Here is an 18669-nt window from a genome sequence, read left to right as displayed (position 1 = left end):
AATACTTTGAAATATAACCTTTGTTGGCAATAACAGAGGTCAAACAATTACTATCGGTCTTTACCAGGTTTGCACACACAGTAGCTGCTATTTTGGCCCATTCTTCTATGCAGATCTTCTCGAGAGCAGTGATGTTTTGGGGCTGTCGCCAAGCAACACAGACTTTCAACTCCCTCCACAGATTTTCTGTGGGGTTGAGGTCTGGCGACTGGCTAGGCCACTCAAGGACTTTCTAATGCTTCTTACGGAGCCACTACTTCGTTGCCCGGGCGGTGTGTTTGGGATCATTGTCATGCTGGAAGACCCAGCCACGTTTCATCTTCAAAGCTGTCACTGATGAAAGGAGGTTTTGGCTCAAAATCTCAAGATACTTGGCCCCATTCATTCTTTCCTGAACATGGATCAGTCGTCCTGTCCCCTTAGCAGAAAAATAGCCCCAAAGCATGATGTTTCCACCCCCATGCTTCACAGTAGGTATGGTGTTCTTGGGATGCAACTTAGTATTCTTCTTCCTCCAAACACGACGAGTTGAGTTTATACCAAAAAGTTCTATTTTGTTTTCATCTGACCACATGACATTCTCCCAATCCTCTGCTGTATCATCCATGTGCTCTCTGGCAAACTTCAGACGGGCCTGGACATGCACTGGCTTAAGCAGGGGGGCAAATCTGGCACTGCAGGATTTGATTCCCTGTCGGGTAGTGTGTTACTGGTGGTAACCTTTATTACTTTGGTCCCAGCTCTCTGCAGGTCATTCACCAGGGCCCCCTGTGTGGTTCTGGGATTTTTTGCTCACCGTTCTCAAGATCATTTTGACCCCACGGGATGAGATCTTGCGTGGAGTCCCAGATCGAGGGAGATAATCAGTGGTCTTGTATGTCTTCCATTTCCTTATAATTGCTCCCAAAGTTGATTTTTTCACACCGCATAATAACGTCAGTTCCTTGAGACCCCTGTCTTAGACCTTCAGAAAGTTTTTAGGGGAAGAATACCGTCTCATATTCAGTGCAATATGATATTTAGTTTGGGCAACTTAACTTTTTGTGCATTATTTTATTGTCGTAATTCTATTTGTTTTAGTTTAGTATGCACTGCAACGTTCCGATCTTATCATTGGGATAGAAGTCATAGTTCTTCCATATGGTTGGTTAGTGTGGGACAGAACAGGCCATATCCAGCACTATTAAAGCTGCATAATTTCATCCAGAATGCGCTTGATGGAACTTGGCTGTGTGGTCGGTCCCTCTCCCTCACCCTCGTTCGTGCTTCCCGTGTGATATTTGTGGCGCCCCCGCTGTGCGGCTAGATGCCCGACACTCCAGGAAGGTTGAAGCGCTTGTGTAAAATTCCAAGATGCTGCCAAACTCTGTTGCTTTCCTGGCAACATTGCTCTTTCCGTGACCTTTTGCTGGATGTCACATGTTCACTGTGAACATAAAGGACATCTTGCTGAACAGCCTCTGTCTGCTGGGGTCCAGTTGAAACATTGTACGTGAGCACATTGTTACTGTCCCGAACATCTTCCTAGAAGCAGAAAGGGTTACATAAGCTTCACCATTCTTTGAACTTGATGAAGTAAAATGTGGGCATTTTTTTCCCCTCAATGTTGTGAGGTATAGTCAAATGTACTTTCTGGATGATAATCATCACGGCTATTTGGTTACAGGCCTTATTGTGCTATTGGTAATTCACAAATTGTCATGAAGTACTGCAGGATAATTGTGAATAAATGTAATATTTTCAGAGTTTCACATCATTAAAGCGCCCTAAAACTAAAAGAACACCCATGTTGTCACCTCAAGACTCATTTCATCCAGTATAGTAGCCTTCCATCCATCCATCCATTTTCTACCGCTTATTCCCTTTTTGGGGTCGCGGGGGGCGCTGGCGGCTATCTCAGCTACAATCGGGCGGAAGCCTTGAGTGTGTTCTATACATTACAGTACAACGGAACCTCGATTTATGAATGAATCCTTCCATTTGCAAGCTTTTTATTTACACACTTTTAGATCGGGCCAAATAGGCCTCAGTGTGCAAACCATCTCTCTTGAGTACGAACACTTCATTCAGTCATTCATTTTGTGTCCCGCCTCCTGTAAAAATGCAGGGCACAGCATTTTTTGGGAGGCGGAGACCTCCACCACTAGCCATTCGCAGTGCTTCAGCATGTGTGCCTTTTCTGTGTTTTTTCCAATTTTGACAGGTTTTGACCATTTTGCCAACTGTACCCCCTGTGAACATTTTTTTAATTCAAGTACCCCCTAATCAGAACAAAGCATTTTTGGTTGAAAAAAAAAAGATGAGAAGTAAAATACAGCACTATGTCATCAGTTTCTGATTTATTAAATTGTATAACAGTGCAAAATATTGCTCATTTGTAGTGGTCTTTCTTGAACTATTTGGAAAAAAGATATAAAAAAAAACTAAAAACTTGTTGAAAAATAAACAAGTGATTCAATTATAAATAAAGATTACTACACATACTGCGATGAGATGGCGACTTGTCCAGGGTGTACACCGCCTTCCACCCGATTGTAGCCGAAATAGGCACCAACGCCCCCCACGACCCCAAAGGGAATAAGCGGTAGAAATGGATGGATGGATAGCTGTAAATATACTCCTACCCTTTTAACCACGCCCCTCGCACAACCCCCGACCAGTACCCCAACCCCCACCCCCTGCCTCCCGAAATCGGAGGTCTCAAAGTTGGCAAGTATGGACCATGGTCAGCTCATTGGTAAGAGCTGTAACACAGCTGTCAGTGCTGCATCATACATACACTAACTCATCTGTGGTTTGTTTGTTGCTTTATCCCGCCGCATTAAGTTGTGCCGCAACGGAAGAGTCCATTCCATTTGATAAAGCTTTAAAGATTGTCTCGCAAAAACTGAGCAAACTCCCTGCTCTGGCAGTCTACATTATAGCTTCATTTGAACGTCTTGTTGAATTGAAATGGTGAATATTTGTGATGGGTGCATGGGTAGACTTCTCTAGCAGGGATTAGTTGGGCTGAGTTGGTCAGGTCGGAAGATACCATCTTGTCCTTGCCAAATGCATCATGGAGTAGCTAGGCAACCGACTGGATAATAATTCCATGCGTCGGAGTGTTTGACCTTCATAGAGGTGGGCAGCTGGCTTCATAGAGGTGTCCAACTGTGTTGTCATTGAGAATCTGACAATCTGTCTATCGCTTCCTTTCCTAATGCGGCTTCTAAAGGAAGATCGATAGCTAGCAGTAACCGTTTCCTGCATACAATATAATCTCTTTGGCACTGATAGTATTTAATATAATTTATGTCAGAGTGACTCTACGCTACACAGTGATGTTTTTTTCCTCGGACATTTAATTATAATTCACAAAAATCACGCACAAATGTTTAATTTTGAAGGGTTTTTTTTAAATATTTTTTGTGTTACATTTTTGTTTTGTTATTTTTTATGTATTTTTTTATACTAGTGCTGTTAAACACTCATTTTTTAAAATTGGAATAATTATTGCAATATCATCTCTTTGGCACTGATAGTATTTAATCTAAATTATATTAGAGGCACTCTTTTATACACACACACACACACAGTGTTTTTTCATGCCAGGGAATGTAAATATAATTCCCAAAAATTTCATTTCGAGTTGTTTGTATATTTTTTTGTTACATTTGGTTTTGTTATTTTTATGTATTTTTTTATACTAATGCTGTTAAACAATATTTTTTTTAAATTGGAATATTGCTTACAATATCATCTCTTTGGCACTGAGAGTATTTAATCTAAATGATATCAGAGGGACTCTTTTACACAGACACACACACACACACAGCGTTTTTTCATGCCAGGGAATGTGAATATAATTCAAAAAAATTTCATTTTGAGTTGTTTATACATTTTTTTGTTACATTTTGGTTTTGTTATTTTGTATGTATTTTTTTTATACTAGTGCTGTTAAACAATATTTTTTTTTAAATTGGAATAATGCTTACAATATCATCTCTTTGGCACTAATAGTATTTAATCTAAATTCTATCAGAGGGACTCTTTTATATACACACACACACACTGTGCTGTTTCATGCCAGGAAATGTAATAATTTACAAATATTACATTTTGAGTTGTTGATATATATATTTTTTGTTACATTTTGGTTTTGTTATGTTTTATGTCTTTTTTTTTTTAAATAGTGCTGTTAAACAATTTTTTTTATTTTAATTGGATTAATGCATGCAATATCATCTCTTTGGCACTGATAGTATTTAATCTAAATGATATCAAAGGCCTGCGATGAGGTGGCGACTTGTCCAGGGTGTAACCCGCCTTCCGCCCGATTGCAGCTGAGATAGGCGCCAGCGCCTCCCGCGACCCCAAAAGGGAATAAGCGGTAGAAAATGGATGGATGGATATCAAAGGCACTCTATTATACACACAGACACAAAGTGCTGTTTCATGCCAAGAAATGTATTAATAATTCACAAACATCACACACAAATATTACATTTTGAGTTGTTTGTATATTTTTTAGGTTACATTTTCATTTTGTTATTTTTGATGTATTTTTTATACTAGTGCTGTTAAATGATATATATTTTTTAATTGGATTAATGCATACAACATCATCTCTTTGGCACTGATAGTATTTAATCTAAATGATATCAGAGGCACTCTATTACACACGCTTGCTTGCTTGCTTATGGTTGTCCATCGAGTCCGCACACCCACACTCACAAACACAGTCCTGTATCATGCCAGGAAATTGAATTATAATTCACAAATATCACACACAAATATTTAATTTTGAGTTGTTTTGTATATTTTCTTAGTTACATTTTGTTTTGTTTTTTATATATTGTTTTATACTAGTGCTGTTAAACTTTTTTTTTGATTGGATTAATCACAGATTTGAATTGGAATTAATCATTATTAATCACAGGTTATTACTTGCTTTAATAATGAAAAATGATTTAAAAACAAATTGGATTAATGCATTCAAAATCATTACTTTGGCACTTGTAGTATTTAATCTAAATTAGATCAGAGACACTATTACACTATTTCCTGTCATGAAACAAAGTGCTGTTTCATGACAGGAAATTCAATTATAATCCACAAATATCACATCCAAATAATTTATCTTGAGTTTATATATTTTTTAGTTACTTTTTCGTTTTGTTATTTTTAATGAATTGATTGGATTAATCACAGATTTGAATTGGGATTAATCATTATTAAATCACAGGTTATTACTTGCTTTAATATGAAAAAAAAAGACCTCAATATTTGGAAAACATTTTTAGATGTTTTACTTGAATATACATAATTTATTTTGCCCAGAACTTGCTACCAATATGATCTCAAGTCTCATCTGCATTTATTTTGAGTTATACATTGATCTGATGACTGACCCTAGAACAACACATCTTTTAAAAAACTTCTTTGGTACAGGTAAAGAAGCATGTGGGCACAAAAACTGTGATGAATTTGCATATGCACATGATTAATCCAATATTTTTTCTGAGTAATCGTATCAGTTCCTGCATTAACCATGACAGCCCTAATTTGTATACTATGTAATTTTTCTTTAAATTGTTATTTTGTTTCACGTTATATTCATATGGAATTTGTATTTATATATATATATATATATATATATATATATATAAATATTTTTTATTCTAAATTGTTACTGTGTTCTGTTTTCTATTTTTATTTACATTTGCATACTATTGTTTTTATAAATATGACAATCATTCTGTTTAAAAAGCTACTGAACTACATTTTATTTGAAATAATAATAAATTGGGGGATTTTAAAGACTGTCTTTACATTAGTGTCTTTAGTTGGCTTCAACCACAAGCCCTCTTCACTGTGTTTCACAAAGCTGACTAGCTGCTGCCTGTGCCAATATAATCTTTAAAGTTAATGCATTTTTAATGTGTTTTTAACACCATGGTCATTGCAGTCAGCAAATTACATTCGTTACATTCAGATGTTGCTCTCCCTTGCCCGAAGCCAGATGGGTCTCACTCTTGCAGAACGCATTGGAGGGCTGATAAGTGTAATGGGCAATGATGACAACGCTATTCTGATGTCGTATGTCCTGACCAGCGAAGTCACAAATCGCCTTTGTCTTCCTTGCAGGCCACTAAAGAGCTCAAAGTGTTCGACAACAAAATAATCGAGTGCAACTTCGCCAACAACACCTGGGTGTTCATGAGGCAGAGGATTGACAAGAGCTTCCCCAACTCTTACGACACAGCCATGGGTGAGTCTTCTTTGTTTACCCTTTACAACCGGGTCATCCCAACAATTTCTTTATGAGGATTATCAAAAGGCTAATGTAAAAAAGTCCACTATTTTCTAACTATCTACGATCTGTTGGAAAATAACTGCTGTAATTTTCTCACAATAATAGCATACAGTGTTGTTGTAACAAAACGCCGGTAGGCGCCTGATCACATGAATGTGGAGTAAATGATTGTCTCCATGGTGAAGGCTGCGTAGTACACGCAAAAACCTAATTTGAATAAGGTGGTCTGAACCACTTTTGCACTTATCAATTGTAAACACCCCGTAATAGTAATAGGCCCAAAATATTTTTGATGGAATGTGATAGAAATATTTTTGGCATGTTTTTGACCATTAAATGTATTAAGACAGTGAAATACTGCAGTGTACTTACAAAATAACTTGTTCTTGTTGGCTTATCTAACTGCTGACGTTTCCCTTTAACACTCGTAGCACCACATTTAAGTGCACAGTGACGCAATACAAGCAAGCAGGAGAAAATACGTTTCAAGAATGAGCTGATTTAAGGCGATGATAAGAAAGCCTGATTTATTTAGCTTTACGTCCTCAGGGCTGTTTGGTGTGCAGACTTTTGAGGCCCTGCAGGGAAAAAGAGCTTTTATCTCAAGCCTCGACTGATAGCACCCATATTCTCTCTCCCCTCACGTTATCACGACAACGCCTATTGAGATTTAGCTCCTCCTATTTTTTCTACCTTTGTCAGAATCTTTTAGTGAAGGATAATTTCAGTTTTAATGCATTTTTACACCAAGATCTTAATATGAAATGCTCGAAAAGAAGAACAAGCTACTACAAATCCCAGAATGCACCACAACAGCTGGCGCCTTATAAGTATTTGCTTCTTTCCCGTTTTGGAAATACTGGCATAAACAATTAATGTAGCTCATTGGAATGCATGTGAGAGTAATTTTATGGCACGTTATGTAGGTTTGAAGTACAAACCTCGTTTCAATATGAGTTGGGAAATTGTGTTAGATGTAAATATAAACGGAATACAATTATTTGCAAATCATTTTCAACCCTTAATTCAGTTGAATATGCTACAAAGAACATATTTGATGTTCAAACTGATAAACTTTTTTTTTGCAAATCGTTAACTTTAGAATTTGATGCCAGCGACGCGTGACGAAGAAGTTGGGAAAGGTGGAAATAAATACTGATGAAATTGAGGAATGCTCATCAAACACTTATTTGGAACATCCCACAGGTGTGCAGGCTAATTGGGAACAGGTGGGTGCCATGGTTGGGCAAAAAAACAGCTTCCCAAAAAATGGTCAGTCTTTCACAAGAAAGGATGGGGCGAGGTACACCCCTTTGTCCACAACTGCGTGAGCAAATAGTTAAACAGTTTGAGAACAACGTTTCTCAAAGTGCAATTGCAAGAAATTTAGGGATTTCAACATCTACGGTCCATAATATCATCAAAAGGTTCAGAGAATCTGGAGAAATCACTCCACGTAAGCGGCATGGCCAGAAACCAACATAGAATGACCGTGACCTTCGATCCCTCAGACGACTCTGTATCAAAAACCTACATCAATCTCTAAAGGATATCACCACATGGGCTCAGAAACACTTCAGAAAATCACTGTCACTAAATACAGTTTGTGGCTACATCTGTAAGTGCAAATTAAAGCTCTACAATGCAAATCGAAAGCCATTTATCAACAACATCCAGAAACGCCGCCGGCTTCTCTGGCCACGAGATTATCTTAGATGGACTGATGCAAAGTGGAAAAGTGTTTTGTGGTCTGACGAGTCCACATTTCCAATTGTTTTTGGAAATATTCGACATTGTGTCATCTGGGCCAAAGGGTAAGCGAACCATCCAGACTGTTATCGACGCAAAGTTCAAAAGCCAGCATCTGTGATGGTATGGGGGTGCATTAGTGCCCAAGGCATGGGTAACTTACACATCTGTGAATGCACCATTAATGCTTAAAGGTACATACAGGTTTTGGAACAACATATGTTGCCATCTATGCGCCGTCTTTTTCATGGGCGCCCCTGCAAGACAATGCAAGGCCACATTCAGCACGCGTTACAACAGCGTGACTTCGGAAAAAAAAGAGTGCGGGTACTTTCCTGGCCCACCTGCAGTCCAGACCTGTCTCCCATCGAAAATGTGTGGCGCATTATGAAGCGTAAAATACGACAGAGCAGACCCTGGACTGTTGAACAAGTGAAGCTCTACATAAAACAAGAATGGGAAAGAATTCCACTTTCAAAGCTTCAACAATTAGTTTTCTCAGTTCCCAAACATTTATTGAGTGTTGTTAAAAGAAAAGGCGATGTAACACAGTGGTGAACATGCCCTTTCCCAACTACTTTGGCACGTGTTGCAGCCATGAAATTCTAAGTTAATTATTATTTGCCCAAAAAAAATTATGAGTTTGAACATTAAATATCTTGTCTTTGTAGTGCATTCAATTGAATAAAGGATTTGCAAATCATTGTATTCCGTTTATGTTGACATCTAACACAATATCTCAGCTCATATGGAAACGGGGTTTGTATAACTTCCACTACAACAACATGTGAGCAGAAAATCCAAGGCTAATTGCCTCCCATTAAAACTAAACAAATCCAAAATGGCAGCTGGGATAGGCTCCTGTCCCCGCGCAACCCTGAAAGCGACAAGCGGTAGAAAATAGACGGATGGAATCCAAATCAGGTGTAATTGAATAAAATCAAACCTGAAGTCTGCCTGTGCCTGTATATATTAAGGATTATTATTGCAAGGAGCACGACATTCTCATCTGTTCAGATCATACAATGGCCCCCATACGTATTATCATCTTCACAATGAACTAAATCAGCCTTTCCTCACTCCAAGTGATTTTCACAAAGATAATCACCGTGTCATTCATTGCTTCACCTCCTTGGTGGATACTGTACACAACGTGTGAACATTACGACTCGTATCATTATCCCTACGCCATTAGACACATTATTGCTGCAACTATTTTGAGGAAACAGTCGATAGAAGTCATTTCACACCATTGTAAGGCCATCTTGGATGGCAAAAATGGTTGATTAGCAGAAGGAATCAGAAGTGAAAGAAGGCTTTGTTTTTTTGTTTTGTTTTTGGTTAGATGTGTATGGCCTAAGAGGGAATTTTATAGTATATTGTTATTGAGGGTAATTCAAACCCTAAGGACAGTTTGTGTAATTAAGTTTTTTTATTTTCAAGCAATTTTTACTGTTTTGTGGAAATCGACAAAAGCAATGAATGAATAAAAAAAGCAATCCAAATATTCTTTAAACTAGATATAAAATGACATGCTATACAGATATTCCACAGTAGCTCCTATAAGTGGGTTGCAATCATGTGACCTCGAGGTACATCCGGGCACTTCTGGGTTTCAGGCGATGCTCTGAGCCAGGGGTGTCAAACGTAAGGCCCAAGGGCCGGATCAGGGCCACGAACAGGTTTTACCCAGCCCGCGGGTAAACATAAATTTAACCTGACATTTTTGAATGAAAGAAACAGCGGTTCTAAATGTGTCCACTGGACGTCACAATAGCAATTCTTTGTATCTTTGTAGATGATGCTACATATGTACAAAATAAACCACATTATGTTAGTACATCAGTCGAGGAAAATTATCAAACTACATAAATAACATACTATAATGTGATTTTGATGTAATTTTTTTATCTTAATTGATTGAAAATTAACAGTGATGAATATTATTACATAATTTATTTTTAATATACAAATAACGACAAATAAAGAGAGAATACAATTGACCGCGGCATTTACGGTGGGGCAAAAAAGTATTTAGTCATCAATCCAAGAATTCACATTTTAAAGAATTTATTTGTAAATTATGGTGGAAAATATATTTGGTCAACCATTCAAAGCTCTCACTGATGGAAGGAGGTTTTGGCTCAAAATCTCACGATACATGGCCCCATTCATTCTTTCCTTAACGCGGATCAATCGTCCTGTCCCCTTAGCAGAAAAACAGCCCCAAAGCATGATGTTTCCACCCCCATGCTTCACAGTAGGTCTGGTGTTCTTGGGATGCAACTCAGTATTCTTCTTCCTCCAAACACGACGAGTTGAGTTTATACCAAAAAGTTATATTTTGGTTTCATCTCCCAATCCTCTGCTGCATCATCCATGTATCCATTTTGGTATAAACTCAACTCGTCGTGTTTAGAGAAAGAAGAATACTGAGTTGCATCCCAAGAACACCCTACCTACTGTGAAGCATGGGGGTGGAAACATCATGCTTTGGGGCTGTTTTTCATTAACTTAATTCTAAACATTTCTTCACAAAAAAATAAATCTTTAACATCAATATTTATGGAACATGTCCACAAAAAAATCTAGCTGTCAACACTGAATATTGCATTGTTGCATGTATTTTCACAGTTTATTAACTTACATTCATATTTTGTTGAAGTATTATTCCATAAAATATATTTATAAAGGATTTTTGAAATGTTGCTATTTTTATAATATTTAAAAAAAAATCTCACGTACCCCTTGGCATACTTTCAAGTACCCCCAGGGGTACGCGTACCCCCATTTGAGAACCACTGCTCTATTTGAACGACTGGAACACCCAAACTCCACACTTGCTCTCACTTGTTTTATTGCTATTCTCTAGCTGCTTGATCATTGTGTGAACTAAGCCGCAAAAAAGAAAAACAGATGTGCCGTAATTTGCAAACCTTCCTAAAGACAAAAATGTCTTTTAAAACCAAAAATGCCATTTTTTAATAGATCATTCTTTTTCCCGCATTTAAAGCATGCAGCAAAATGTGTTTGATTTGCTGCTGAAAAAGTGTCATTGAAGGTGGATAATGGTGTATATGTAAGGTTGTTTTTTGGGGGGTAAACATTTTATGACGAGTTATGCAAAAGTTATGCAAAAATACTGATTTTTTTTTTGTAGATATGTCATTGTAGTAAAAAAATAACACAAAAAACCAAATGTTCCTCATCAATTATTGACCCATTGTAGGGCCTAATTATAATGATAATAAGCCAATACGCTTTAAAAATAATTTCATTATTATTTCAGTTAGTGTTTGTTTTTTTCCTTACCTAAACATACCGAACTTCAAATGGTACCTTTTATGCAAAATCCCGCTTTTCTTACCTATTGTTCTATTGTTTTCTTTTTTATGTATTTGGGATCTGCATAAGTCCTGAAAATTTAAAATCAAACTATGGCGGTATGGCGTCAAAAATTTGCCATCCTTCATACTTCCTCCAAACGAACTGTTTGGAATTTTCCAATTGTTTGAAGTTTTTCCCTGTTGTGTATGTCAGAGAGAAATTTATCCCAAGAGTTTTGCGCACATTTGCCATTGTTCATTAAAAGGCAGTCAATAGATAGATTTTGCACATAGTACGGCCTTATATGGCATTAATAAAGTATTACATTCGATGTCCACAGGCATAAAAAATGTTTTGCAATTGTCTGCCCGGGCTGATAGTAAAAAATGAATTCAATAACTTTGCCACCATCGATAAATTGCCACGTCTCTCCACACCTGAGCATGTTTATTTGACTGTAGAATTACATGAACAAAGTGAGCCCTTTGCGTGTGGGACCTACTTGCAGTTTCCTGTGTAGTAAAGGTAGCGACACTCACTTTAATGTTGGTGTCATTTTGAAACAACAGTCATTTTTAAAGTACATATTGTTTTGAAACCTGTAGGAAGAGCCATTCGCGAAGGTGAACCCTAAAAATTATGCCATAACATGCTGACCAATCAAAGCTTTTTTTTTTTTATTCCAACAGCAATCTGATACATAATATTTAAACAATCAGAACATGTGTCTTTATGGATATGTTCTCTATAAATGGAGCCACGTTGATATGATGGCCCACAAAATAATGTATTCTGACGTGATGGTCAGAAAGCAGCTTGAAGATGTTCTGTAAAACATAATCCATGCAATATTTTGACCAAAGAACCACCACTACATGTTACAGTGGGGCAAAAAAGTATTTAGTCAGCCACCGATTGTGCAAGTTCTCCCACTTAAAATGATGACAGAGGTCTCTAATTTTCATCATAGGTACACTTCAACTGTGAGAGACAGAATGTGAAAAAAAATCCAGGAATTCAAATTGTAGGAATTTTTAAGAATTTATTTGTAAATTACGGTGGAAAATAAGTATTTGGTCACTTCAAACAAGGAACATCTCTGGCTCTCACAGACCTGCTTTAAGAAGCTCTTCTGTCCTCCACTCGTTACCTGTATTAATGGCACTTTTTTGAACTCGTTATCAGTATAAAAGACACCTGTCCACAGCCTCAAACAGTCAGACTCCAAACTCCACTATGGCCAAGACCAATGAGCTGTCAAAGGACACCAGGAAAATAATTGTGGACCTGCACCAGACTGGGAAGAGTGAATATTTAATGGGCAAGCAGTTTGGTTTGAAAAAATCAACTGTGGGAGCAATTATCAGAAAATGTAAGACATACAAGACCACTGATAATCTCCCTCGATCTGGGGCTCCACGCAAGATGTCATCCCGTGGGGTCAAAATGATCATGAGAACGGTTAGCAAAAATCCCAGAACCACACGGGGGGACCTGGTGAATGACCTGCAGAGAGCTGTGACCAAAGTAACAAAGGTTACCATTAGTAACACACTACGCCGACAGGGAATCAAATCCTGCAGTGCCAGACGTGTCCCCCTGCTTAAGCCAGTGCATGTCCAGGCCCGTCTGAAGTTAGCCAGAGAGCACATGGGAGAATGTCATGTAGTCAGATGAAACCAAAATAGAACTTTTTGGTATAAACTCAACTCGTCGTGTTTGGCGGAAGAAGAATACTGAGTTGCATCTCAAGAACACCATACCTACTGTGAAGCATGGGGGTGGAAACATCATGCTTTGGGGCTGTTTTTTTTTGCTAAGGGGACAGGACGATTGATCCGTGTTAAGGAAAGAATGAATGGGGCCATGTATCGTAAGATTTTGAGCCAAAACCTCCTTCCATCAGTGAGAGCTTTGAATGGTTGACCAGATACTTATTTCCACCATAATTTACAAATAAATTATTTAAAATTCCTACAATGTAAATTCCTGGGCTTCACGGTGGAAGAGGGGTTAGTGCGTCTGCCTCACAATACGAAGTTCCTGCAGTCCTGGGTTCAAATCCAGGCTCGGGATCTTTCTGTGTTGAGTTTGCATGTTCTCCCCGTGAATGCGTGGGTTCCCTCCGGGTACTCCGGCTTCCTCCCACTTCCAAAGACATGCACCTGGGGATAGGTTAATTGGCAACACTAAATTGGCCCTAGTGTGTGAATGTGAGTGTGAATGTTGTCTGTCTATCTGTGTTGGCCCTGCGATGAGGTGGCGACTTGTCCAGGGTGTACCCTGCCTTCTGCCCGATTGTAGATGAGATAGGCGCCAGCGCCACCCCAATAAGCGGTAGAAAATGGATGGATGGATGAATTCCTGGATTTTTTTTTTACATTCTGTCTCTCACAGTTGAAGTGTACCTATGGTGAAAATTACAGACCCCTGTCATCATTTTAAATGGGAGAACTTGCACAATCGGTGGCTGACTAAATACTTTTTGCCCCACTGTATATAGACCACAGGGAAGTGTTTCAAATGTAGGAACAAATCCTAATTCAACCTATTTAAAGGACTTCTTAAGGACTAAAACAGGATTATTAGAAGGACATTCCATGGCCTACATCTGCATAAAGCTTTTTGGATTTCCTTTACAATTTAGCGTGCTTGCTGTAACCTATTATTATCCTTCACTGTAATTGCAAGTCTGGAAGGAAACTTTCAACAGCAGCTTCTCCAAATGAAGCATAAGTGAATACATGCGGAAGTAGCGTTATTCTTCTACTCCTGGATCCTTGATCATATCCCCAGAAGTCTTTACAAAACAAACATTTCTGTTGCCACAACGTGGGTGGATCATACCCTGCAGAATCACTGCAAAAACTTGCATCTAAGTAAGATTAAATATCTCAAATAAGGGTGATATTTGCTTATTTTCTGTCTGATAAGATAATTCTTCTCAGTAACCAGATTTTATGTTAGTGTTTTACTTGTTTTAAGGGTTTTGGTCCTAAATGATCTCTGTAAGATATTACAGCTTGTTGCTGCGATTTGATGACCTATATTGAGTAAAACATGCTTGAAACTAGAATATCAACTGTTGCAAAGCTGTGTCATCAACACTCACAAGTATAAAACTACTTTTGTAAAGTAATCATTTCTTACTTCAAGCATGAAAAAAAGAATCATGATGCCGAGCGCAAATCATTATGTCAAGATAATGGCACTATCATTTACTTAATTTAAGAATATTTTTAAACATATTAAGCAAAAAGGTCTCTTTTTTTCTACCAAGAAAAGTGCACTCGTTATTAGTGAGAAAATACTTATTTTAAGGCTAGGGTCTCAAACATGCCGCAATTGGCCCGCAATTTGATATGACAATTTAATGTTGGTGCGGCCTGCGATTTTAATATGAACGGCGCTTGATAGGTCATGCTTGCCAACGTTCCCAATTTTCCCGGGAGACCCCTGAATTTCAGGGCACCAATTCTCTCGAAGCCCCTGTCAATTTTTACCAGATCAATAATATTCAGGGAGTGCCATGGCACTGCCTTTAGCGCCCCCTACATCCTGAATTGACAGTGGGCAATTGCATCTGGCCTTGTAAGACCAACGTGTGTTATTTCAAGATATATTTGATCAACAGCTACACACGTCACACTAAGGGTGGCCGTAAAAATTTTTTTTAACACTGTTACAAATATGTGCCAGACTGTGAACCCACACCAAACAAGAATGACAAACACATTTCGGGAGAACATCCACATCGTAATACAACATAAACACACCAGAACAATTACCCAGAATCCCATGCAGACCTAAGTCATCCGGGCTACAATATACACACCCCTGCAACCACCAACCCCCCACACCCCCACCCTCCCTACTTGCGTCAGTTCAGGTGTTGTACATTGTAGCCCTGCAAGGTGTTCTGGGTATTTGTTCTCTTGTGTTTAAGTTGTTAGGGTGCGGAAATTCTCCCAAAAAAGGGTTTGTCATTCTTGTTTGGTGTGGGTTCAAAGTGTGACGCATATTTGTAACAGTGTTAAAGTTCTTTATACGGCCACCCTCAGTCTGACCTGTATGGCTGTTGAACAAGTACGTCTTACAGCCACTGACGTTGTTCTGCACAAGTCTCATACAACATGATACAGAGACGGCACATTGGTTGTGTGATATAAAAGCGTGCGCGATGACATTTAGTGGAGCAGTAGTCTTCTTTTGAGGGTGCGCGGACCCCTGGAGGTACTTAAAGGTATGCCAAGGGACAAGTGAGATTTATTAAAAACGTTCTAAAAATCAGTAGCAATTCATAAATCCTTTATACATGTTTATTGAATACTACTTCAATGGAGTATGAATGTAAGTTCATAAACTGTGGAAAAATAATACAACAATCCAACATTCAGTATTGACAGCTAGACTTTTTATGGACTTGTACCATAGATGTTGATGTTAAAGATTTCTTTTTTCGTGAAGAAATGTTTAGAATTAAGTTCATGAATCCAGATGGATCTCTATTACAATCCCCAAAGAGGGCACTTTAAGTTGATGATTACTTCTATGTGTAGAAATATTTATCTATAAGTGAATTTTAGTGAAGTGAATTTTATTTATATAGCGCTTTTTTCTAGTGACTCAAAGCGCTTTACATAATGAAACCCAATATCTAAGTTACATTTTTAAACCAGTGTGGGTGGCACTGGTAGACCACTACAAATGAGCAATATTTTGCACTGTTATACAATTGAATAAATCAAAAACTGATTTTACTTCTTTATCTCTTTTTTTAGGGTTGAGAACCACTGTTGTAGAGCAGTGGTTCTCAACCTTTTTTCAGTGATGTACCCCCCTGTGAAAAATGTTTAATTCAAGTACCCCCTAATCAGAGCAAAGCATTTTTGGTTGAAAAAAAGAGATAAAGAAGTAAAATACAGCACTATGTCATCAGTTTTTGATTTATTAAATTGTATAACAGTGCAAAATATTGCTTATTTGTAGTGGTCTTTCTTGAACTATTTGGAAAAAAAGATATAAAAATAACTAAAAACTTGTTGAAAAATAAACAAGTGATTCAATTATAAATAAAGATTTCTACACATAGAAGTAATCATCAACTTAAAGTGCCCTCTTTGGGGATTGTAATAGAGATCCATCTGGATTCATGAACTTAATTCTAAACATTTCTTCACAAAAAAAGAAATCTTTAACAGCAATATTTATGGAACATGTCCACAAAAAATCTAGCTGTCAACACTGAATGTTGCATTGTTGTATTTTTTTTTCACAGTTTATGAACTAACAGTCATATTTTGTTGAAGTATTATTCAATAAATATATTCATAAAGGATTTTTGAATTGTTACCATTTTTAGAATATTAAAAAAAAATCTCACGTACCCCTTGGCATACCTTCAAGTACCTCCAGGGGTACGCGTACCCCCATTTGAGAATTACTGTTGTAGAGGACTTAAAGGCAGTGCAATCACGGCAGCCCTTAATAATGTCGGCCGGGTGAAAACTGGGAAAAATTGGGTAGAATGGTTGCACCGGGAGATTGTCGGGAGGTTCATTGAAATTCAGGAGTTTCCCGGAAAAATCGCGAGAGTTGGCAAGTATGTTGCTAGGGCGGGAAAGCCATTCATAGAAGGTGAATTCATTAAAAAGTGCATGTTAGATTTTTTAAGAAATCTTTTCTTGCGGAGTTTGAGACCCCTGTTTTAAGGTATTTTTGGGTTCATTGAGGTTAGCTAATTTTACTCCATCCATCCATTTTCTACCGCTTATTCCCTTTGGGGTCGCGGGGGGCGTTGGTGCCTATTTATTTTACAATTGGGCGGAAGGCGGTGTACACCCTGGACAAGTCGCTACCTCATCACAGGCTAACTTTACTTGTCCTAATGTTCTTGTTCTATTGGCAGATAATTTTGCTTAGTTCAAATAAAATACCCCTCATTTTTCTATTTGTTTTTCTTGTTTTTGAAAACTGAATTTTTGTAGTGTGATAGCAGAGAGAGACAAATGCTCATCTATCTTTCAATCAGTTGCTCTGCTTCCCTTGGTCATCGCCGCTCCGAGTTGGCAACTCCTTTTTTTTTTAACCCCTTTGTCATCTCCCTGTGTGAATGCATCTTAACTTTTGTTCTCCGTTCCTTCCTCCTCTCATCTCAGCTGTATGTAAAAGCATCCAGGAACCCGTCACCAAGGACATCCTGTTGGAGTTTGTGGACCGTTGTTCTCCAGCACCCTCGACCCAGACCCGCAAACACCAAAAGGACGCCGATACGGAGCTAATGCCCCCTCCCCCTCCAAAAAAACCCAATCGGTCTATCCAATAACAACAAAGCTCACCTGGGCCACTCTGGACTTTCGTACAGCATCTGTCCATCCACATGATCATGGAAACTGATATTTCCAGTCCATCTGAATCAAGTAACCGTTTCATTACCTTTCATTTCCGTCTTTGTAGATTTATTTGCTGGTGTTCTTATTAAAATACAACAAAAGCATTTGTTCACATTTTTCTCCCTATCATCCGCAACGCTTCACATACGGTCTTTAAAAAGCGGCTTCTCCAATATTACGTTACAGTCATGCGACTCCCAGCCCCGGGTTTTCACATAAAAAGATTTGGCTTCCAAGTCTAAATTGAAGCCCATCTGTAGATTCAAAGGCCACACAGATGGGCGGGAATGTAACACAGTGATGACACACACATTCCAACAAACTGACTAGAGCGACAAGCTGCTCTAAAGAAGAACAGAATATTCTTAAAATCACCGTCACAGCAGATTGATCCCTCGATAATTAGATTAGAACAGTGTTTTTCAACTACTGTGCCGCGGCACACTAGTGTACCAGGAAATTTTGTTTGGTGTGCCATGGGAGGTTACCGTATTTTTCGGAGTATATGTCGCACCTGCCGAAAATGCATAATAAAGAAGGAAAAAAACATATATAAGTCGCACTGGAGTATAAGTCGCATTTTTGGGGGAAATGTATTTGATAGTATGTAGTTTCACCTAATTGGGTTAAAAATATTTGTTGCAAACCGGTAATTATAATCCGCAAATGTGCCGTTGTTGAGTGTCTGTGCTGTCTAGAGCTCGGCAGAGTGACCGTGTAGTACTCTTCCGTATCAGTAGGTGGCAGCAGGTAGCTAATTGCTTTGTAGATGACGGGTAAAAAGGTTCCTAATGCTTAAACCAAAAATAAACAAAAGGCAAGTGCTCCTAAAAAAAACGCATTGAAGCTTAAAGGCCTACTGAAATGAGATGTTCTTATTTAAACAGGGATAGCAGGTCCATT

The 18669-nt window shown here is 38.3% G+C and overlaps 1 protein-coding gene across 2 annotated transcripts in view; it reads left to right on the top strand.

Annotated features, from left to right (window-relative positions):
• The window catches only part of rngtt (RNA guanylyltransferase and 5'-phosphatase), a 295667-nt gene extending 277407 nt beyond the window's left edge, over positions 1–18260 (top strand). The window contains exons 14-15 of one of the 2 annotated variants that reach the window (XM_061885874.1): positions 6130–6253; positions 17533–18260. In XM_061885874.1, the coding sequence (XP_061741858.1) occupies positions 6130–6253; positions 17533–17699 (291 nt within the window). In that variant the 3' untranslated portion in view covers positions 17700–18260. The remainder of the gene's footprint in view (positions 1–6129; positions 6254–17532) is intronic. The other variant, XM_061885873.1, reaches the window with a different exon arrangement.
• Positions 18261–18669: the final 409 nt, after the last annotated feature.

The sequence above is a fragment of the Nerophis ophidion genome, linkage group LG24 (genome assembly GCF_033978795.1).
Source record: "Nerophis ophidion isolate RoL-2023_Sa linkage group LG24, RoL_Noph_v1.0, whole genome shotgun sequence".
In the NCBI taxonomy this organism is placed as follows: Eukaryota; Metazoa; Chordata; class Actinopteri; order Syngnathiformes; family Syngnathidae; genus Nerophis; species Nerophis ophidion.
Note: the sequence above shows the minus strand (reverse complement) of the source record. Positions and strands in the feature narration are given on the sequence as shown.